General features: G+C 32.2%; 2 protein-coding genes across 2 annotated transcripts in view; one reads left to right on the top strand and one right to left on the bottom strand.

Moving 5' to 3' along the window:
• Window positions 1-871, bottom strand: part of LOC132744004 (guanine nucleotide-binding protein subunit alpha-12-like) — a 28,879-nt gene extending 28,008 nt beyond the window's left edge. The window contains exon 1 of the mRNA XM_060732604.1: window positions 364-871. Coding sequence (XP_060588587.1) covers window positions 364-819 — 456 coding nt within the window. The 5' untranslated portion in view covers window positions 820-871. The remainder of the gene's footprint in view (window positions 1-363) is intronic.
• A 51-nt stretch (window positions 872-922) lies between these two features.
• Window positions 923-21,307, top strand: LOC132744003 (uncharacterized; the record flags this gene model as incomplete). Its single annotated transcript, XM_060732603.1, is given in 18 exon segments — window positions 923-1,083; window positions 6,330-6,493; window positions 6,850-6,989; window positions 8,290-8,358; window positions 8,854-9,014; window positions 9,297-9,407; window positions 9,938-10,126; window positions 10,535-10,636; window positions 11,185-11,325; window positions 12,054-12,150; window positions 13,058-13,127; window positions 13,446-13,529; window positions 13,947-14,068; window positions 14,598-14,802; window positions 17,603-17,678; window positions 18,206-18,359; window positions 20,808-20,887; window positions 21,277-21,307. Coding segments are annotated over 18 exon segments (2,118 nt in total), but the record flags the coding sequence as incomplete, so codon positions are not given.
• Between the last annotated feature and the right edge of the window lie 3,125 nt (window positions 21,308-24,432).

Here is a 24,432-nt window from a genome sequence, read left to right as displayed (position 1 = left end):
AACATAAAATATCTACTTTGTGTGAAGTCAAACGTGTTTATTTTATATTTACAATGAGACTGTGTAGCAATAACCAATAATGCCTGATATCAAATTTGAGCATAGTATATCTTTAACGTTTATGAATGAAAATCGAAACGAATCTGTTAAAACGTGTAACTGCGGGGGCCTTACTGCTTAGAGTGATTGAAAATGATTTTAAAGCAGTATGATGTAGAAGTTATGTCCTGGATAAATCTATGTGTAAAAATGAAAAAGGGCAGTTACTCCAAAATTAAGAAAGGCAGAGTTACTGTTACAAGCCTCTAATATTTTGGAGTTGTGCATATTGGAGTTTTTAGTAACGAAACTGAGCAAACTCACCAACTGAAACTCTCGTCGTCTGTCAAATGCTGCTAAAATTCCCGAATCTGACCATAGCTTTCTAAGTGAGTCAACGTAATTTTGAAAGACACTTTCATCTAATTTAGAATTGTCATACCCAAACACATGATGGGCATGTTTTGAGTTTGTTTCATCACCCCATGGAATGCTTAACTTATCTCTTGCATCTATCAAAACGCGCATTCCTTTAATGATGTTTGAGTAAACAGTATTTCTGTATTCCAACAACTGATGTTCACTAAATTCATCCCCATGAATAATTCGCATTTGTTTTAAGAATGTACTCTTTCCACTTTCACCTGCACCCAGTAATAGGATTTTAACGGTTCTCCTAAACTGAATCTTTTCTTTTCTAATCCGATCATCAATTTCTTTACTCCGAATTCTTGCAGTCTTTTCCTGATCAGAAACACAACACATGAAGACGTCCGCCATTTTGGCTCTGATCCCCACCCATGACGTCACGGACGAAAACTTCCTGGTCTGGACCCTGGCTTTTGATGATAATTCACAGATGGGGCCTGAATCTAATATATTCGGATTCCTTCAGTTACCTTGCTAGGTTGTATAATCAAACATGGCGGCGTCCATGGTTTGCCGCAGATCTTTGCAAAATCTCAAGAGATTTTGCTTCAGAAAAACTTTTATTCGTCAGTTTGGCGACAGAAAAAATTCTTCCACAGGAGCCTATTTCATTTTGTAAGAAAAATACCTGATTTCTCAGTTTACTTAAAGAATAGACGCCATTTATGCTGGACCATGGCGACAGTTTGACTTTGAAAAATGTCAACAACTTTAAAGGAAGATTTTAGAGATATTTTATCTTGTTAATGCATGATTTGATGGATTGCTAATTATATCATGTTCAGATATGAATATTTTTAGGTTAAAGCATATTCCTGATGCAATTAAGTGATAATATGAAATTAGGTGCTACCACAGGAGACATCGTTGACATTCTATCAATAATTGAAAAATATAAGCAAATAATTAAAAAATAACGGCAAATGTACCCCTTTTATACTAATTTGAAAAAAGGCAAAGCCTCAAAGCGAGCTCGATTTTCTTTTACCGTAAGATAGTTTTAAAAAAATAATCCTTCATTTTTATTTTACATTTTCCGTTTTAAAATTGTCATTCGATATTTAGTACACTGCTTCCGTTTATTCTGGTTCCCCCTTTCTATTATGGTTCTGTTATAAGTGCGCAGGACACCAGTCTACGCTTCCGTTTTCAATCAGAGTACATCAGCTTTTATCATTATCTTGTAATTCGAAAAGTTGCGATGTGTCCAATACACCGATAAACACTTTCCCCAACTAGCAGACGACAGGCTTTTCTTATCAGTAGGTTTTCGAGTAAAGATAACCAATTGGTAATCTCACTTTATAAATCGTATGTAAAATGGGCTGACATATGGTAGGTTTAACAGTTAATTTAAATACTTTGGTGTCAAAAGATAAGTAAAATTATATACTGTGACAAAGCTAAGATCCCAAGCTTTCCATTGATGTAATAATTTTTAAAATCGGACATTTAATCACAACAAACTAGCGGTTTAAAAATGGCTTAATTTGTATTGTTTTAGCGTATGAGATACCAATTTTACTCGAAGATAAGGGAAACAACTTGTATTTTTTCACTCGATATACCTCGGTTATTTACCTAGTTCATATGAAAAGTGTTTATGGGTGTATTCAGTACTTCGGACGAAATAATTTTCAAAACCATCACTTAGCAGGTACCCGCGTTACCGTAAAGCTCGCTTTGCGAGCAGGTCCTTCGGGCCAGCTCGTCAAGCTCGCTATAAATAAACACAAGGAATGCAGTGCCTTTTGCACACTCATTACACATTTTATCTAATGACACACATGGAAAATCAATTTCAACAAACTAGTTTAGCAATTTCATTACAAAATTATACCTTTAACAACCGCTGATATTTTAAATCAAAGCATTGTATAATAATAAATCGGCAATATTTACTCAAATGTCAACAAAATATTTATATCATGTGGCCCTGCTCGGGCTTTCCGGGTATTATTCTTTTAGTCTGACTTATTATTTAAGGCAAAATTAGAACTCTGGCTTCCAAAACATTATAAGCTGCCTTTTAACAATTTTGTTTTTCATCTAATGCAGCATTAAAGTTTTGGATTAGACCCATTATGAAAACCTTGCCCGAAAAACATACGATTGATTTAACCTTATTTTTCATTTGCAAATACCTGTGTCCCAATTAATTGTTCATTTTGCGATAAAACAATTATTTTAATATTGTTATATACCAATAAAGTATCAAAATATTAATACTGTCATTAATATTGCCTATTTAATTGTGAAACATCAATTACGCGAGTACAGTCGGCCATGACATTAAGGAGCTGTCCGAGACCTTGTATGATGTATTTCGCTGGGAACTTGAAGTGACGTAGAGTCATGTACTATATTTAGAACATCTTTGTTGACATGATTTCAATACTCATAATTCAAGATACTGTTTTTAGCTCACCTGAGCATGCTCAGGGTGAGCTTTTAGGATCGATGATTGTCCGTCGTCCGTCGTCCGTCCGTCCGTCGTCCGTCCACATTTAGTTGTTAACACTCTAGCGGTCACATTTTTGCCTCAATCATCATCAAACTTGGTCAGGATGCTTATCTAGTTGATAGCTCAGATGAGTTCGAACATGGGTCATCTTGGATGAGAAACTAGGTCACAAGAGCTAAAAATAAAAAAACCTTGTTAACACTCTAGAGGTCACATTTTTGCATCAATCATCATCAAACTTGGTCAGGATGCTTATCTAGGTGATAGCTCGGATGAGTGTGAACATGGGTCATCTCGGATGAAAAAGTAGGTCACCGGAGCTAAAAATAGAAAAACCTTGTTAACACTCTAGTGGTCACAATTTTGACTCAATTGTCATCAAACTTGGTCAGGAAACTTGTCTAGGTCATTGCTGGGAAGAAATTGAACATGGGTCATCTCGGATGAAAAAGTAGGTCACTGGAGCTAAAAATAGAAAAATCTTGTTAACACTCTAGTGGCTACTGTTGTGATCCAAATATTCTGTTAATTGGTCTGAAAGTTTGTTTTGATGATTTCTAAGTCAAGTTCGTACATTGGTCATCTTGGATGAAAAAAACTAGGTCACACCGCCCAAATATGGAAAAACCTTGTTAACATTCTAGTGGTCACATTTTCGACTCAGTTATCATCAAACTTGGTCAGGATGCTTGTATAGGTAATTGCTTGGATGAGTTCGAAATCGCATGTGGAACTAGGTCACCGGAGCTAAAAATAGAAAAATCTTGTTAACACTCTAGTTGCTACTGTTTTGATCCAAGTATCCTTGAAATTGGTCTAAAAGTTTGTTTTGATGATTTCTAGGTCAAGTTTGAATATGTGTCACCTGGGTAAAAAACTAGGTCGCACTGCTCAAATATGGATAATCCTTGTTAACACTGTAGTGGTCACATTTTTGACTCACCTGTCATGAGACTTGGTCAGAATGCTTGTCTAGGTAATTGTTTGGATGAGTTTGATAAATCAGGTGAGCGATCTAGGGCCATCATGGCCCTCTTGTTTTATTTATTTTCTTTAATTTTTAGTACTCTAATAAAATTATATTGAATACAAAGTCAGTAAATCACCTTTTTCAGTATCTTTAAAAAAGTCATTTATAAAAAAAGTTGGAAGCACATGGGTTCTGTTTTCTTAACCGTCATGGGAAATTAACCCGTAAAGGTCAATATTGTAATTGCATGGACAAACAATTGAGCAATATGGAGGCCAAGTGCTGATTTTTTACCTGTCTGAAACTATAAGGTAGTTTATGTTCGTAATAAGTTTTTTATGTGTCCATCCTTGGCTTATCAACAGATTATACATAGTTTCAAGGTATGCTTCACTTTACTTCATGGCATGCTCGACAAATGAATACGAGCGTGTCAGATTCCTGGCATGATTATTGGTAGACTTTCCCTAAGGGTCTGTCTTCAGCATCCACATCATGTCATAGTATAATGAGAAATTAGGCAAAGTCATGAATGGGGAAGTCGGTTAAAAAAATAATTAATTTAAAGGTGTCATTTGGTATTTCATGCACTGCTTCAGTTTTACTCGGAATACTCAACGATTATTATTAATCCGAAATGTTGTGATTTTTCGTTACCAGAATACTCAGCCTATTATCATTGAGTTACATTGAAAATGGCGGCGCCCGACTAGAACTGACACTGAAAATTTCATTGATTGGTATACAATTCTATATATTTTTTAATTGTTTTTTTTTTTCTGTGCCCCCACTATAGGGGGGGCATTTAGATTTACCCTTGTCCGTCCTTCCGTCCGTCCTTTCCCTTTTTGTGTCGCACGTAGCTCAAAAAGTAATTGACCTAGACTGTCATGAAACCTTACAGGAATGTTGATCAGCATGTGTAGTTGTGCACCTGGGTATTTTCATGTAGATATATTTAGTATTTTTAGAGTTATTGCCTTTGACTTGGTAAAACTTTGCAATTTTCAACTTGTGTCGCACGTAACTCAAAAAATATTTGACCTAGAGTCATGAAACCCTACTGGAATATTGATCAGCATGTGTAGTTGTGCACCTGGGTATTTTTGTATGGATATATTTAGTATTTTTAGAGTTATTGCCCTTGACTTAGTAAAAATTTCCAATTTTCAACATGTGTCACACATATCTAAAAAAGTATTTGACCTAGAGTCATGAAACCTTACAAGAATGTTGCTGAGCATGTGTAGTTGTGCACCTGGGTATTTTCGTGTGGAAATTTTTAGTATTTTTAGAGTTATTGCCCTTGACTTAGTAAAAATTTCCAATTTTCAACTTGTGTCGCACGTAACTCAAAAAATATTTGACCTAGAGTCATGAAACCTTACAGGAATGTTGATCAGCATGTGAAGTTGTGCACCTGGGTATTTTCATGTGGATATATTTAGTATTTTTAGAGTTATTGCCCTTGAATTAGTAAAAATTTCCAATTTTCAACTTGTGTCGCATGTAACTAAAAAAGTATTTGACCTAGAGTCATGAAACCTTACAGGAATGTTGCTCAGCATGTGTAGTTGTGCACCTGGGTATTTTCGTGTGGATATTTTTTAGTATTTTAAGAGTTATTGTCCTTGACTTAGTAAAAATTTACAATTATTAACTTGTGTTGCATGTCACTCAAAAAAGTTTATGACCTGTATGCCTGAAAGTTTACAAGAATGTTGGTCAGCATGTGTACTTATGTACCTTGGGGTTTCATGTGGATTTATTCAGTATTTGTAGTATTTGCCCTTCACTTGATAAAAGATTTTTAGGTTTCAACATGTAGCCAAAAAAAAAATTGACCTAGAGACATAAGATTGACAAATAGGTGGAGTGTGGGGGCACCCGTGTCCTCTGGACATTTTTTAGTTTTATTTGATTTCCTTTTAAATATACATGTGTAGTCTGTAGCCGGGCAAGCCAAAGCCCGGGCCTGCCTTGTGGTCCTGGCCTTCAACTTCCGCATATTATACGCTTGGCTATAGACTACACATAAAAGAAAATCAAATAAAAACTAAAGAAAATATATAAATTTCTATACTCATCATTGAAGTTTTCAGTGTCATTTCTAATTTGGAGCCACCATTTGTTATGTTACTCAATGATAAACTGGTATTCCAATTAACAGAACATTAGCAACTTTTAAGCAAAATTGTTGAGGTGATCTGATTGATAACGGAAGAGGTGCATAAAGCTTTGATCCCATTTAAATACACTGTTTTTTTATAGCCCTTAACCATGGTGGTCATAGATTATTGATTTAGAAGTTATATTTCCTATTAAAAGACAGTAAAATTAAGATAAAAGAACAAGTACATGAATATGTATATACGGTATTTAATTGTTTGTCATATTTATATTTACGATAATCGTAATAAATTACAGCATACCAGAGGTTCCTAAAGACACAGCGGAAACTAACCCTATTATGAGACTGGAAGAATTTCCAAAATTTACTGAACTAAATCCTTCAAACATTGTCAGTGGTTGTGCTAAATTGTCACAAGAATTTGATTCAAAGTTGGACAAATATGTTGATGAAGTTATTGGTGAGTTTGTATTTTGATTTAATTGTTTCATGATTAAAATCAAAGCATTAAAATTAATTGGTTCAAATCATTTAATTAAATAAAGGAAGACTACATCTTATAGTGGCTACATTTACTACAATATAGAACACACATTGTTTTACATCATCAAGCTTAAAAGTAAAGTAAAAGTTGTCTTCAGCATTGACTTTGTTTATGTACATGTATAGTAAGTGCCAAATTCCATGGATTTGTAGCATGTACCATTAAATGATCCTGTATGGTATATGTTTTGTCAAAATGTCTCACTGTATGGTTATGTTTTTGTTAAACTAGTAAATGTGAGCTGGATATATTTTGAACTATTAATTTTTCAGTTTCAAAGAAAGAAGTATCATTTAAGCAGTTATTCAATTTCGTGGAAAGAATTATCATACCACTCCAGTATGCTGAAAATCAGGCAAATATTCTGCGCCTGGTTAATCTAGTGAAATATACGAAGAATATGTTTGATAGAGTAAGTATTTCTTAGAATCTAATGTGATAGTTCCCACCAATTTTACCAGAGGGGACTGGAGAATTACCCTTTGTTTATCTGTCCAAAAAAACTATGATTGGGTCAAGAACAAAAGCTATGTTAATGATACTTTATATATGGATAACTTTATATGTGGATAACTTTATATGTGGATAACTTTATATATGGATAACTTTATATGTGGATAACTTTAAATGTAGATAACTTAATATGTGGATAACTTTATATGTTGATAACTTTATATATGGATAACTTTATATGTGGATAACTGTATATATGGATAACTTTATATATGGATAGATGACAAATTGAAGATTATACATGTCATTTAATTTTTGTCATCTTTCTGTCAGGACTACTGACACTACTGAAACTTCAAAGTAAATAGTGGAGGGGGCATCTAACAGTAAGTTAATTCAAAGTAAATAGTGGAGGGGGAATCTAACAGTAAGTTAATTCAAAGTAAATAGTGGAGGGGGGCATCTAACAGTAAGTTAATTCAAAGTAAATAGTGGAGGGGGGATCAAACAGTAAGTTAATTCAAAGTAAATAGTGGAGGGGGGCATCTAACAGTAAGTTAATTCAAAGTAAAATAGTGGAGGGGGGGATCAAACAGTAAGTTAATTCAAAGTAAATAGTGGAGGGGGGATCTAACAGTAAGTTAATTCAAAGTAAATAGTGGAGGGGGAATCAAACAGTAAGTTAATTCAAAGTAAATAGTGGAGGGGGGGGTTCTAACAGTAAGTTAATTCAAAGTAAATAGTGGAGGGGGGCATCTAACAGTAAGTTAATTCAAAGTAAATAGGGGAAGGGAGGACATCGAACAGTAAGTAATTCAAAGTAAATAGGGGAGGGGGGCATCTAACAGTAAGTTAATTCAAAGTAAGTAGGGGTAGGGGGGGCATCTAACAGTAAGTTAATTCAAAGTAAATAGTGGAGAGGGAATCTAACAGTAAGTTAATTCAAAGTAAATAGGGGGAGGGGGAACATCTAACAGTAAGTAAATTCAAAGTAAATAGGGGAGGGGGCATCAATACTCTATCTCGGTTGCACAACCATCTGTCTGTCATTCTGTCCATCAAAATAAATATCTAGATCCAGCCATAACTTTACAAGAACAAAAGTATGAGTTTGACTTAAGTTTGCAGAGAATAATAAGTTAATGAGGTTTTAACTTATCTATGATTTCTATTTATACCATTACTAACTAATAAATGATATCATTTGTGTAATGTTATACCTTATATTGTTCTATAATTTTTTTTTATTTTATTTTCAGGTTTCCAGTCAAGCTGAAAGATCAAGGAATCAAAGATTTGTCAACAAAGAATTATATCAAATTCTCAAGGTGGGTATGTCATAATTGACTGTATCAAATGTAGTTAGTTTTTTTACCCATCTTATTTCCTTAAATATCTATTTATAATGGCTAGGTTTCATATAGATAGATTTTATATTGGTTTAAAGATACAATATACTGTTACAAGTAAGAAGTCAGGATAACAAAATACTCTTTATTGTGAAATAATTCATGTTTTGTTTGCCTTTCATTGTAGTTAGTTCAAATTGGCCTACACATTAAATTCAGTTAATTCTAGCAAGGTGCCCGCATATTTCAGTAAATATAGTGAACTAGTGTCTTTATATAGCATTAAAGCTGGGTAAACCTTGCCATGAAATTTAATGGTTGATGTAAATACAATAAAATATGATCTGCAGAATTCAAAATAATTACCCAACTACAGATTTCTACATTGCATACAGTAACATGTAATACTAAATAATGACATAGTGTAGACATTTGCCTATTTTTCAGTTATATGTATATTGGATTTTTTTTCAGGAGATCAATGCTAAACGAGACAAATTAAGTGCTGAAGAGCAGCGATTACTTGACATGTATATGCGTGAGTGCCGACTTGCCGGTGCCGAATCTGATGAGAAGGGAGAAGCACTATTGATGGAATGCTACAAGATAATCAGTCAAAAAGAGGAGGAATTTCTGTAAGAAATTGTCATCATAGCCATTTCATTATTCTATATGTTTTACATGACACCATATTACTCTCTAGACATCAAATTATTTTATAGGCATGAAATGTTTCACAAGACATCAAATTACTTGTCAGACATCAAATTATTCTATGGGCATGAAATGTTTCAGAAGACCCAAGATTATTCTTTGGACATCAAGTTAACAGAAATAAATTGGGGTTGTATATATTTAAAAAGTATATTATTATATAAATAGCACATTATTTTATTATTATTTATTATTTTATACAGGGAGAAGTCAATCTATCACAAATCGTTGTTTGCCTTGGAGCTTGGACCAGGAATGTGGGATCTTGCCAAACAGTTACCACAACATGTGAGACTCTCAATAGCTGTAGATAAGTATGTTTTTATTTTTTATATATTTGGTAATAATATTATACACTAGCCTTGTGGGTGTCTGGCTGAGTGATTAAAGTCATTGTCATGAAATCATTTGCCCCTCTCCTCTGTGAGTTTGTGTCCTTCCAGGGACTTTGAATTCTTTGAATTTCTTTCATGTGAAAAAGCTATCCAGCTAGCTTACGGAACATCAGTGGTTCTACTCCGGTACCTGTTCTACATGTTAAAAGTTACAAGGGCAGTGTAGCAGTAAAGGCATTTGTGCCATGATGCATGTCCCCCTACAGACATTTTGGAATAGTTGAAATTAACTGATTAATTGTTTGATTATGACTTTATTCTTTTGGGATGTCCTTGACATTATGATATCTATATCTTAGCTGTAATTATAGCATAAATATCATTATTAGAGTTAGGATTCAAATAATTAGCATCAGAATTAAAGAAGAAAGTTGAAGAATTATATCTATATTGAATACTGTTTACTTGATTTTGAAGCATAGATTTTAATATGGATATTATGATTTCAGGACACAGCCAGACAAAGGGCCGTGGAAAGTTAGCTTGCTATCGTATGTGTACGAAAGTTTTTTGGAGATGTGTCCGCGTAGAGACTATCGTTATAAAGTGTGGAACTCGTTCCATACAGTAGGAACAAATCTAACAACAGATATCAGACTGCATACTTATGAAGTTATTAATGAGATACGGCAGTGCAGGTCTTTATTATCATTGTTCTTTTATGTTTATAAATACTCAAATCATATGACTGCCATTTGGAATTATAATATAGTATTGCATGAACATGTACACAGATGGTCAATGGAAATTAACATTGGGTTATTATTGTTTAATGAGGCTAAGGTTGTTAAAGTGATGTTTCTTCTGTAATTACATGTTATATAGTTATACAGCTCAACTGGCTTAAGTTAGTTTAATGGTTCATTTCAGGTGTTTTTCTCTTGCCTGATATATTAACAGAACATATGATAGATTAATGTTACAAAGTATTGAGAGGACTTTAATCTAGAGTGAACTTTATTGAAGTGAATTTGAGATGAAAAACCTAATGTGATGTATATTAAGTTTATTTGAGAGTCATCATTTATTTTCTTGATTTTTCATAGGGGTGATATCGCAACAACTCTAGGGTATAAGAATTTTGCTGAGATGTCAGTGCAAACTTTGATGGCTGGAAATGTGAAAACAGTTTTTAATATGTTAGATGTGTAAGTTGATTTTAATTTAATTCAATGCACCCACTTTTATCATTTTAGCTCGACCTTTTAAATAAGTAATAAAAAATAGAGGTATTTTAATAGTCATGTCGATGTGGCCATCCGCAAACTTGTACCTTGATCATAACATTTAAGTTGTTGCTGTATTATCTTCATACTTGTTCACATCAACCCTTGGGGCGTGGCTCTATATTGATGACGTGACTGTAGATGGTGGTCTGACAATACTCGGGCCTGGCTCTAAACTTGTGACCTGGTTCTAAACTTGTGACCTGGTTCTAAAATGGTGGTCTTGATCTATAATTTTGTAACACCCAAGGTTTGCTATAATTATCTTTCCTGTTTTAGCGCCATATGACCTATACTGTGTTTTTGCGCCATAAAACCTAGTTCTATACTGGTGGCCTGGCACTAGACTGGTGGTCTAAGTTAGGCATTATTATACTGGTGGCCTGGCACTAGACTGGTGGCCTAAGTTAGGCTATATTACCACTAGGAATTAGAAGATTAACTTCATTATTTTATTATTTTACTTGTAGCTGCAGAAATGCCTTCCTGCCAAAAGCAAGGGATGATTTACAAGCTTTACAGGAGTTTGCTAAAGACAAGGGTATGAAGGTAGACCTTAAACAGTGGGATATTCCATTCTATAGAAGGTTGCAGGCTGATGCACTGTACAAGTAAGTCTGTTCTACATGATGCTTTAATGGTTATAAAGTGAATAAACTTAAATGCAACAGATAGTAAATGCACTGCCAAACTAAGTGAATAAGAATTACCAACAGAAATCTTGTTTTGTTGGTCAAAGGTGAAAGTGGCAGCTATGTAACCACAATGTTTTTATGATACTTGAAGAATGGTTATGTCCAAAGGTATATGACATATAATTACAGACATATAATTACAATATTGTATTCTGAGGTTGGGTGTATTATTGTCGGTTTAGTGTTGCAATAATCTTCAGGTTTGAAATTAAAGCAAATGTTGATGAAATGGGAGAAACATCTTTATTGTGGTGTACTACTGGCATAAATAAAGCAGGTGCTTTACATATACTGGTAGTTAAATTGAGTCTGTATATTAAAATAGAAAAGAGGCTCCCCTTGTAGATTTATTGTAGTTTTAGTGTAGAGAAATCTTGATGGTCATATTAACCACTTTCAAGTCCTCAACCTGGAATTAACCAGTATGGATGTTATAAGAAGAAATTATTGTCATTACCCAAGTAAGTCTAAAACCCACTACTCCTGGTTTGAGAGGCAAATATCCCTGGCACTACACCACTGCTGCAGTTGACATGTATTCCATTGAAAAGATGGTGCCAAAAGTAATTATTGCTGACTTTTAAATTATCTATAAAATAGAGTTATTGCCCCTGTCTTTTAATTAACATGATTTTGATTTACAGAGTAACAAAGATAGACAGACAAGGATATTTTTCAATGGAGAATGTTATAACTACCATGTTAAACCTCAGTGAAAAACTCTTCCAAATCAAATTTCAGGTAACATATTATATTGTCTTTAATAAAAAAAATACAAACACATATTTGTGACCAATTGATTTTGTTTTATTTGCAGATCTAGGGCTGTTTGATGCCATATTAAGTTGACGCAAATAAGTCTATGGGTTTTCCATTATCAATCAATAAAAGATTTATTGTTCATACATTATTGATGCAAAGCAATATGGCAGATATTCGAATTTTACAAACTCTATGTAAAAAAAACTCATAACAGAATATTGCCACATTCATTGAAAAGCTTTTGATTTGATAAATAATTTGTTTTTGATTAATAATTTTTCATGAAAATTAAGTGTTTATACATACACATGGTATATGTCTTTAAGGGTTTAACAACTGTAAATGAAAATCATATTCTAATTACTGAAGGTAGTCACATGAAACATGTTTTAGGTCACCGTCAAAGTTTGAACTTAAGTATTTTATTTCTATTACCACTATATCTACATAAAAATGGAGACAACATAAATGTATTTACTTAAAACTCCACGTGTGTCTTCAAGGTCATAATTCAATTTCCATAACTAAGGCCCTCACAGTTACACATTTAAACATATTTGTTCTGATTTTCATTTATAAATGTTTACGGTATATTTTACCATTGAAATTTAAATTACCATAGCAATGTTCAGATTGGTCAATGGACATAGTCAGAGGACCAGAATAAGGGTGTTTACAACACTGTACGCAGCATCACCATGCAATATTCGCTCATGACTAAATACTTTTTTGGTAAAGTTGATTTTCCTTCGATCTTTCGAAAGAAAAAAATTGTAAACGTGGCAGCAGAAAGTATAGAATAAATGAAAACTTTGTTTGATGTATTCTCTAGCTTTATGCTAGTATTTATAATTTATGATAATATCATTATGATGTTACATTTCAGAGAGTCCATCCAGGATCTGTAGATACCTGGAATAATGATGTCATTGTATTTGATGTCTATAACACAGATGGTAAGATTCCTCTAGTGTGAAATACAAAAATCATCAATACAAAGTTCATATTTTCTCTTTCATTTGAAATATCCACAATGTTAACGTGACAAACATTTTTAATTTGTGACATTGCAATATAAAAATAGAATCTACATGGGATTCTATCATTCAAACTCAACTAAAAAAAACTGTAATCTAGATCACTGAGCCAAAGAATTAGTTGTTCTAATATGTTTGGTTTCTTTACCTTGGCAGTGGGTCTGAAACATGTAGATGAGCAGTTTATATATTTGTGATTTTATCATAACATGTAAAATATATAACATGTATTTTCAGGGTCATATATATCTAGATTCTACATTGATCCTTATGCCAGAAGGGAGAGTAAAATCAGAACAAACTCTAATGAAATTTGTAGAGGTAATGTTAATCAGTGTTTGAGTTATGTTTGTTAATCATTATACAATTATTGACTAGTGTGCCATTGTATATGATGTGATATTCAACAGCAGATGACATATTGACCGAGGCGATTGCGATATATTAATTGGCTATAAGAATTAAAAAATCACAGATAGTTTAACCTTATACATGTACAACTTTTGCCTGTTTCGTTCATGCGCGAGGAAAAAAACGCGAATGTGCGTTCTAGATATTGCACTCTAGGTATTCTCCCAAAACTGATATTTGAAAGTTACTTTATGACATGGTAACTTAAAACTCTGTATAGAACATATATTAATTGTAATAGAAGAGAATGAGTAATGAATATGTGTCATTTCTTGCTAACAAAATTTTGAATGTAAACAGTTATAAAAAGTTTTTGTCTTTTTTTAGATCGCAGTGAAATAGTGAATGTTACACCAATATCAGTTCTACTTCTGACCTTGAATAAAATCACATTTCCTGGAGTGCCAACTTTGATGTCTTTCAGAGAAGTTTTAACAATGTTTTATGAGGTACCAGTTAATATACTATAATATTGCTATATAATTTGTCACATTATATCAGTATATCAGTCATTTACAAGTGGGCAGTAAATGATTGTGTATAAGTGGATTTTGTCAGAGTTTTTACTCTCTTTTTCATTTCCAGAAAATAGGTTTCATTTGTCCAGTTGCCTGAGCAATTAGATTAGGTTTAGGTGATGGTAAAAAGAACACTATATATTCATTCAATGTCAAAAGGATGAGGAGTCTGTCATGGCCCTGTGTTGAACAAAGAATTTGTTTTTTGTAGAATGGTACGTACATACATCCGAAATTGTGTCCTTATTATATTTTTGTTATTCTTTCATGATTTATTTTAATCATGGAAAAAATATTCACCATCTTGTAACAATGTGTCACATGCAGTATTTAGATCAGTAGCGCAAAGATCAAGATGTCAAAATTACATTTTTAGCCATCCTTTAAGGGTTATGGAAAAACATATACAATATATACAACATATACAATGAAAATGAAAGACACATATTATTATTTACAGTTTGGCAATACACTACAACAGATGTTGACAACATGTAAGTACAGTGAGGTGTCAGGACAGAGGAACATTGAGGTAGATGCTGTACATGTATGTAGTTATGTGATGAAGATGTTTGCCATGCAGCCACATGTTATACACGAGATGAGTGAACACTACCAGACCAAACAAAAACTTACAGAGGATGAAATATCCAGACTTATACAATGTTAGTTTGTTTTCTTATAATTTTAATTCGGGTAACACGATTCACTGAATGAAACATTTTTTGATCTTTATAGCAGGGAAAGATCTGTTACAATAAGCTTTAATATCATTTGTGTACTAAGTCCATTTACAGTTGTGTTTTTCCCCCCAAAGAACAATTCTTCATGTCCATGATTGTAGACTTTAACATTTTGTTTGTTTAAGCATGATTACACTTCTTAACAGGAATGCTTGTTTTCTGTAGGTCAATTTCGTCCAGTTTTTTGTCCAAGCTATTTGTTTTGAACCACTGATAGAAATGTTTTAAACTTTCAGTGTTGTTATATTTTTCTGGTCCTTTGGGATCATTGGTGCCAGCATTATTAAGTGTTGAGAATTGAGTACCACTCAAGCCGGTGCTAGGGGGCGTTAGGGATGTTACACGTATTCATTATCCCTCATGTACAGACTCAATCAAACTGAGTCTGCAATTCTCTTGTAATTTTGTTGTGATTAATGCTTCCGAGGGATCACTTTGTTTCCAGATTTTCTTTGAAAACTTGATTACCAGATGTACGAGCACATTTCAATATTTTAACCCTTTCTTTAGCTAAATGTCTTTAATGGACATAACCATCTTTTAATCTTGACAAAACCATTCATCCTTTTTAGCTCGACTTTTGTTATAGTCAGGTCGGCGTTGCCGTTGCCGTCTCCGTTGCCGTTGCCGTTGCCGTCCGAAAACTTGTACCTGGATCATAACTTTTTTATTTCTTGGTGTATTGTCTTCATACTTGGCCACAACAACCCTTGGGACAAGACCTTTCAGTAGACCACACTAACCTTGACCTTCATCCATAAATGACCTTGACCTTCAAGGTTAAAAGTCCAATTTTTGCTTGTTCATGCTGTTATTGGCTGTTTCTTTGTTATTTTTGAATGGATTGTCTTCAAACTTGAACATAATAATCTTCAAGGATATCCCCTAAAAATAACCAGTCAGACCTTGACATTCACTCATCAATGACCTTGACTTTGAAGGTAAAATTATTGAAATTTTCATTTTTTTGGCTATTATTGGCTGTAACTTTGTTATTTTTGAATGGATTGTTTTCAAACTTGAACATAATAATCTTCAAAGATAACTGTTAAAAAATATACCGAAAGACCTTGACCTTCACTCATTAATGACATTGCCTTTGAAGGTCAAATTATTGAAATTTTCATTGTTTTGGCAGTAACTGACTGTAACTTTGCTATTTTTGAAGGGATAAACTTCATATTATAACAGAACATTCTTAAGGACCAGACCTTGTTGTTTATCAAACCCAAATTTGCTTGGGCTCTTTAATGACCTTGACCTTGAAGGTTATATTACTGAATTTTCTCAGATTGTGCATTTATCGGTGTGTGTGTATGTATAGTATATGTATTATATATAAATATATATATAAATGTGTGTGTGTATATATATACATATATGCAGGTATATATATATATATATATATATATATATATAAATAAATATATATATGCATGTATATATATATATATATATACATGCATATAATATATTTTATATATACATGTATATAATTGCGTCATGTTTTTCTATTTTTAGAAATTGCGTCATTTTTTCTATTTTTAGAAATTGCGTCATTGTTGCTATTTTTAAAAATTGCGTCATTTTTTTCTATTTTTAGAAATTTCGTCATTTTTGTTCTATTTTTAGAAATTGCGTCATTGTTTCTATTTTTAGAAATTGCGTCATTGTTTCTATTTTTAGAAATTGCCTCATTTTTTTTCTATTTTTAGAATGCGTCATTTTTTTCTATTTTTAGAAATTGCTTCATTTTTTTTCCATTTTTAGAAATTGCGTCATGTTTTTCTATTTTTAGAAATTGCGTCATTTTTTCTATTTTTAGAAATTGCGTCATGTTTTTCTATTTTTAGAAATTGCGTCATTGTTGCTATTTTTAGAATTTGCGTCATTTTTTCCTATTTTTAGAAATTGCGTCATTTTTTCTATTTTTAGAAATTGTGTCATTGTTGCTATTTATAGAAATTGCGTCATTTTTGTTCTATTTTTGGAAATTGCGTCATTTTTTTCTATTTTTAGAAATTGCGTCATTGTTGCTATTTTTAGTAATTGCGTCATTTTTTTCTATTTTTAGAAATTGCGTCATTTTTTCTATTTTTAGAAATTGCGTCATTGTTGCTATTTTTAGTAATTGCGTCATTTTTTTCTATTTTTAGAAATTGCGTCATTGTTTCTATTTTTAGAAATTGCGTCATTTTTTTTCTATTTTTAGAAATTGCGTCATTGTTTCTATTTTTAGAAATTGCGTCATTTTTTTCTATTTTTAGAAATTGCGTCATTTTTTCTATTTTTAGAAATTGCGTCATTGTTGCTATTTTTAGAAATTGCGTCATTGTTGCTATTTTTAGAAATTGCGTACTGTTGCTATTTTTAGAAATATGCTTAATGTTTCTATTCATATATATACAAAATATATAAACAAAACTAATGTGACAAGACAGACCAACTAAATTTATAAAAAGGAAACATCAATATATGTTCAAACCTTTCTATGTTTGCGTTTAGAAAAAGTAAAAAGTCGAGCGTTGCCCCCGCCCGGCGGTGGCTCTTGTTAGGGAAAAATATTTTATGGAAATGCTGGCTGATTTTTGTCTACAGTGATGGCATGGGAAGAATAAGTTGCTGCTAGCAGGCAAAAAGTCTTATATAATCTTGTAGTTAAATCATACAGTAATTATGTAGTTAAATCATACAATAATAAGCATGTTTTTTGTATTTTCAGGTCAAAATCTTCTGGTTTCATATGACTTCTGTCATGAATTATACAGAAGTGCCTTTGATTTAGAAAGTCATTTACAGTAAGTAACTGAATATTCTGTGTGGGTCTAATTAATAGAAATTAATAATAACCTACTGTGACAATGTGATTGTAATTTTGTTTAAGTTGATCTGACCATCTGTTGACAGTCTTCTTTATTGCTGCTCATTAATTAGTTAATTAACCCATAACCCCCTGCTTGTTGTAAATGGACTTGTTCAGGTTAATCCATAATATAGAGGATATCAAGATAAAAACTTATAGTAATCCAACAGTAATGTGCCCGTTTGTATAATTATTATTACATGTATTAAGGACAGAGATGTATAATTTATTATTACATGTATTAAGGACAGAGATGTATAATGTATTATTACATGTATTTAGGACAGAGATGTAAAATTTATTATTACATGTATTTAGGCCAGAGATGTATAATGTATTATTACATATATTTAGGACAGAAATGTATAATTTAGTATTACATGTATTTAGGACAGAGATGTATAATTTATTATTACATGTATTTAGGACAGAGATGTATAATTTATTATTACATGTATTTAGGCCAGAGAAGTTCCATAAGGATGTACAGAAGGAGATGTATAATTTGTTTATGCCGTTAGAAATTCACAATGAGGATTGGATCTGGTGCTCAGACCCGGTACTCTGGATCGGTCGATCACATGCAGCTGCCTATTACCAGAACATCTGGTCAGAGGTAAGAGTCTGACAAATTGTCGTTACTTGAAGGTCAATCCTTTCACCAATACAAGATTTAAACTAAGTTTACAGTTATACACAAAACAAGTTGACATGAATAAAGTACTTTAACTTGTTAGGCGGTGTAGTGTTGTTACCTTTTTAGCTCGACTTTTCAAAGAATATGAGAGCTATTGTCATCGCCTTGCGTCCGCGTCAACATCTGCGTTGGTCAAAGTTTTTTGTAAAGTCAGATATCTCAAATATTGCTTGAGATATTCAATTGAAACTTTCAATACTTATTTATAGTAACAAGATTCATCAGATTGACAAGTTGGATAACTCTGCCTACAATATTGACAGAATTATGCCCCTTTTTAATTTAGAAATTTTGGTTAAAGTTTTTTGTAAAGTCAAATATCTCAATTATTGCTTGAGATATTCAATTGAAATTTACAATACTTTTTTATAGTAACAATGTGCATCAGTTTGCAAAATTACATAACTCTGCCTGCAATATTTGCAGAATTATTTGCCCCTTTGAAACTTAGAAATTTTGGTTAAAGGTTAAAGGTCTTCAAAGATATTTACTTGAAACTTAACACATGTACTTAGAGTCATAATTGGAGGGTCATTATTGATGTCACTGACCAAGTTCCATAACTCTACCTTGCAATTAGGCTGATTCATCTCCCCTTTTTATATGCACGAAAGGGCATATTATGTTATACCCCCTTGCGTCCATCTGTCTGTTGGTATGAACCAAGAGGTACTTGTGTGACTTAGAGAACAATGGGTAACAGTAAATTCTCCTTGATCCTATTCATTCCGTTTTTACTTGTGTGTCTTTTTTTAAGCCATATTTTCCATGTTTGCTTGGAGACCCCGATTGATTTTGGGGTCACGGTCAAAGGCCAAGGTCACTATTACCTTAATACTGAAAACAGTTTTAGAGCATAACTTAAGTTCCAGTTGGCCAACAATATTCAAGCTTCATAGTATGATTGTGCATACTGGATAGAAGACCCCTATTGATTTTTGGGTCACAAGTTCAAAGGTCAAGGTCACTATTACCTTAAAATTGAAAACAGTTTCAGGAGCATAACTAAAGTTCCATTTGGCCCACAATATTCAAACTTCTTAGGATGATTGTCCATATTAGGTAGGAGACCCCTATTGATTTTGGGGTCACAATGTCCAAGATTAAGGTCATTATTCCCATGTCTTACAAATGCTTCATCCTTACTAAAAAATAAACACTTTTAGGCATATAATGCTCCGCCTAGCATATCTCAATAAATATTAAAGATATTTATTTAAAACTTCACATATGCATTTAGGGTTATAATTGTAGGTCACTTATTAAGATCCATAATTTTATCTTGCATTTAGGCTGATTTTTCTCCCCTTTTTCAACTTAGAAATTCATGGTAAAGTTTTGCTTGTAAGCTATTATCTCCATAACTACTGAAGGGTTTGTGCCTTTTTTGGGACAATTTTATGCATTCATAATAATAAAGCAGTGATTTACTTAATAAAACATCTTAATAACAAGCCTTTATACCTTTTCGGTCAATTTTATGTATTCATAGGTAATTAGCATTATTATACTCAATAATACACCCTTGTGACAACCTTTTGGAATAGTCGAGCCAATACTGTCCTCTGACAGTTCTTGTTTAGTACTCTACTTAATTAATGAAGTTAATATCCTTTATTAATTAATGAAGTTAATATGCTTTACACTAAATGAATTATGTTTGATGACATGATGCCATGTTGCATTAGTTAACTGTAAATAGTGCAATACTGCATTTGTTGTACAATATAGGGTGGAAGGAATATTTTCAGAGCAGCTGCTAAGTTTTCCGAGCGAGTTAAGCTTGATATTAAGAGAGGGGAGAGGTATTGTACTTCCCCTGGAATTGGTGTCAGCATCACGATCACATTTCGGTTAAGTTTTGTATGCAAGTTGTTATCTCCAAAACTACTGGATGGATTAGGTTGAAATGTCACACATTTGTTCTCTGTGATTATCACAGGTCCCACAACTCTTGAGTTACCTTTTTACAGAATTATGCCCTTTTTCTTACTGTCAAGCACTGAGAATAGTCAGGCACATTGTCTAAAGGACAGCTCTTTTTGTACTTGCCCTGAAAAATTTTACTCCTAAACACAAGTGGAATTTTCAATTCCAGGAACATGTAATATGTTAATATACATCACTTGTCCTAAACCTTAATAAACACACTGGGGAAGGCCTATGATAATGGGTTTTGGAAAAAAAAAACATATTGCCTAAATCTTTTGTATATACAACATGTACATGTATGTAGAAATGTAAATGATGTATATGACGTTGATGTATATTTGTATAATTATGCTATAATAAAAAGTTATCAAAATAAACAAATGCCCAGATAATTTGTGGTAGAAGTTATTGGTATTTTCTATGTTGTTTTTGTAGATGTTGGCTGCAAACATATTTGAAGAGTTTGAGAAAGGAGGTATAGATAATGAAAAACATATCTCCAAAGTTGGGAAAAGGTGAGTATATATGTATGACAAATATTGTCTGGACAAATGTCCGATTTTAGCTGAATATCTATCATGTGTATCAATTGACTAACAACAACAACCCAGGGGTAGCAAGAAGAAAATGTCTGTAAAAAACTTTAAGATAATGAAAAGTTAAACTTTATTTAAATAAATGGGATATGTTATCACTGAACATAGGATTACTTTATAAAAACTGTTAATTAATATTTTACAAACAAAAATTCTGATGAGGAATGCAGTGCTATAATGGACCTCTTTTTAAATACCTTTAATGCTTCATTTTACTCCTCTATATAGTATGTTCAAATAAAAAAAAGAAATGGTCTCAAATTTTTATATCATAACCTTATTAAATGATTTAATTGATTGTATTTCAGGTTTCGTGATACATACCTATCATTAGGTGGAGTTTGGAAGCAAAATTTTTTTTAAATTTTGGGGCCGACCCACTTTGGGGTTTTTAAATTTTAATAGGTATATAAGGAATGACTTAAAAAGATAAAATTTGACAGGAAATTGACCAATTTTGATGGGGAAAGAGTTTGTATGTGATAAATGGTTTAAAATGACATATTCACAACTAACAAAATGTTTGTTTTGTGAGGGCATACTATTTAAAATGTAGTAAAAAAGGGTTTTATTTTATCTTTGTTCAGAGTTGCCCCCCTTTTTCAAGTTGAGTTACCTTGTTAAAAGTTAAATTTTTTGTTTTTTAAAAATTTTGTTTGTATTTTGCTATGGAGTTTTTTCATAATGCTAAATTCTTATGTTAATGATTTTAGGGGTAGGGCCCAAAGGGGTTTTAGGTTGTTGATTTTAATTCTGCCTCCCCATTTTGTTGGCCCTGCAAGGTTTAAAATTTTTTGGGGAAGTATTGACAGAAATGAATGTTTGGTTTACTCATGACAGAGGAGTTTTTTGTTTTCTGCTAGTTAAGCTGGATATTTTAAAAAAAAAATTGAAAAAAATTTAATTATATGATAGTAGTGAATAAAAATTAATTTTTGATTTTTAAAATTTTTACATGTTTTTTCTATTTACCACCTTATTCTCTTTATCGCTGTAGGGGGTTCGTTTTAAATTTTTTGTTAGGATATCTTATAACTTAAAAAAGATGAAAAAAGTTTTAAATATAAAATTTTATGATTGAATAAAAAAAAAATGAAATATTTTGCCTTTCAGTAAAATAAATTTTTTCAAAAACCCCGGGTTATAGTAAACATTTTAATATATTATATTAGTTTTGATATAAATACATTTTTAACCTAAAAAAATAAATTCACTTGTAAATGGGGCAAATATTGCAGCTACCAGGGTCAGACAGTAATTATGATAATGACCCTATGGTTAATTAATATTCATGAAGGAGATATACATGCAGGTAAAGAATGAAAGAATATTTCTATGAGTATTTGTTGGTGTATGTAACTGAAATATTGATAATCATGGTTCAAGACTCGTAGAAACAAATATCCTGAATTTGTTCTGTAGATTTCTGTTCATTTAATAATGTTTGTTACTGGAGTGAATATTTTTAGTTGTTACCTCCATTCATTCATTGTATTTATACATGAATATTTTTGTTATTTGATGATATTGTATATAATTAGTAAAATTAAGTTTGTATTACAACATGTTCATGTTCTTCTATTCAGATTTAATTATGTAATACAGTATAGTCCTATAACTTTAGGGACACATATTAAAGACAGTGTTTTGATAAAACTCTTGAAATGTTTGTTTTACTTCATCAAGAAAATTACTTTTGAAGCTGTTTTGCAGTATATAAGAAGAATAAGATATTTCTATAGGAAATTATTTTATATATACATCACAAGTTACAGGCACAAATAATTTTTTTACTTTAAATCATGTCAAAATGTGTTTATTAAATCAATTAAATCCATAAAATATATATTTTATGGATTTGAAATTTAAGAAATAATATATCCCTAGCTGTGATTTTATTGTATGTAAGAAGTGGGAAACAGATTTATTCATTAGATCTGCTATGTCCTAGTATTCTGCAGCATAAAATAAATGTTAAAGATGTTACTTGGCAACAAGGCTTATTTATATTTGTGACTTTAAATAAAATTTGCATGTGATCAACACTGTACATGTATAATCTTTTATTTACTAAGATTATAGTGCATGTTCTGAATGGACTATACGTTTGTATTATATTGTCAGTGGTTAGAAAATTACTTGTAGATATTCTGACAGTTTTTATTGAAAATGTAAATTACTGATTTTGTTAAATAAATAATGATGCACAATTGTTTTTACTGATTTATTATGTTCCGCTAAACTTGTAATACAGTATACGTTTAGAGCCCTCTGTATTGTGTGGTTGGTTAAGGTCATTAACTGGAAATTATTTGCTCCTCTCCACTGTCCTGATAGGGGTTTTAGTTTGTTCATGCAATGTAAAATCTGATACAGAAGTTGCAGCAAAAACATATATTGCAGTTTAGAATTACAGTTAATACTTGTAAATTACAAATTAAAACGATAGTTTATTTGTAATAAAGTTTGGATTTTTAAAACATATTATAATATATATTTTTTTTAACATTCATAGAAACCAAAATTCACTAATTAGAGCAACTCGAGATAGGCAGTGATGAATAGAGGGAACCTCAAATATTTGTTTTTATGGGTCGGGGTGTTGTTACCTTTGTCAGTGTGTGTGCCTTCGAGAGAATATGTGGATTGTGTTTGGTCCATCTTCTGCATGCATGATGGGATTTCAAAATAAATTGGTACATAAGACATATACAATTCTAACACTCCTCATGATTTTGTCACTATAGACTGCGGTCTTGGGGGGTCAATTCATATGCATCAAAACTCCAAGCTGATGTTAAATAGCTGCTAAGAATGATATTTCTTAAGTAGACGATACCCAGGTCTCTAGCTCGAAGGTAAGTGTATTTGTTTAACAGCCTAATGTGCTGTTCTGGCCATACTTTCTGTAAACTGGTACACTTTATCACAGTAAGAAGTTGATGCAACACACACTAGATCCAGGGTCAAGGTCACGTCAAGGGATTGAACTTGGCACCTTTTGTGCAGCTGGAGTTTGTGCCCAGTCCGTTACTCTGCATTCTTGATTAGATTTTTTTTTAAAAGTAGATACACATTTTCACCATAAGCAGACAATGTGTTGTGTGTAAGACCCACATCTGTAACTTGAGGTGGTTGAACATCTTACAACTGGATTACTTGGATTGTTAAAATATTTTGTGTATGTCAGACAATGTGTTGTATTGTGTGCAATACCCATGTCTGCACCTTGATAGATATTGGAGGTCAAAAAAGTCATCACTAGGGCAGATTACAGAAACTCAGCAGGTTGCAGGTTAATACTTATATATACTTGTCTTGTTAATAGTTAAGTTTTAAGTCATAACCATGCAACAGGTGAAAACACAATAAGAAGTAACTTGTAAAGAACGGCTAGATGTCCAGTGGGATATTCAAATCAACAATGATGTTTGGAAAGATGAAGTAACAACAACAAAAGCTAG

The sequence above is a fragment of the Ruditapes philippinarum genome, unplaced genomic scaffold, assembly GCF_026571515.1.
Source record: "Ruditapes philippinarum isolate M1 unplaced genomic scaffold, ASM2657151v2 ctg684_1_1_1_1, whole genome shotgun sequence".
Classification (NCBI taxonomy): Eukaryota; Metazoa; Mollusca; class Bivalvia; order Venerida; family Veneridae; genus Ruditapes; species Ruditapes philippinarum.
This window is presented reverse-complemented; position numbering and strand designations above follow the sequence as displayed.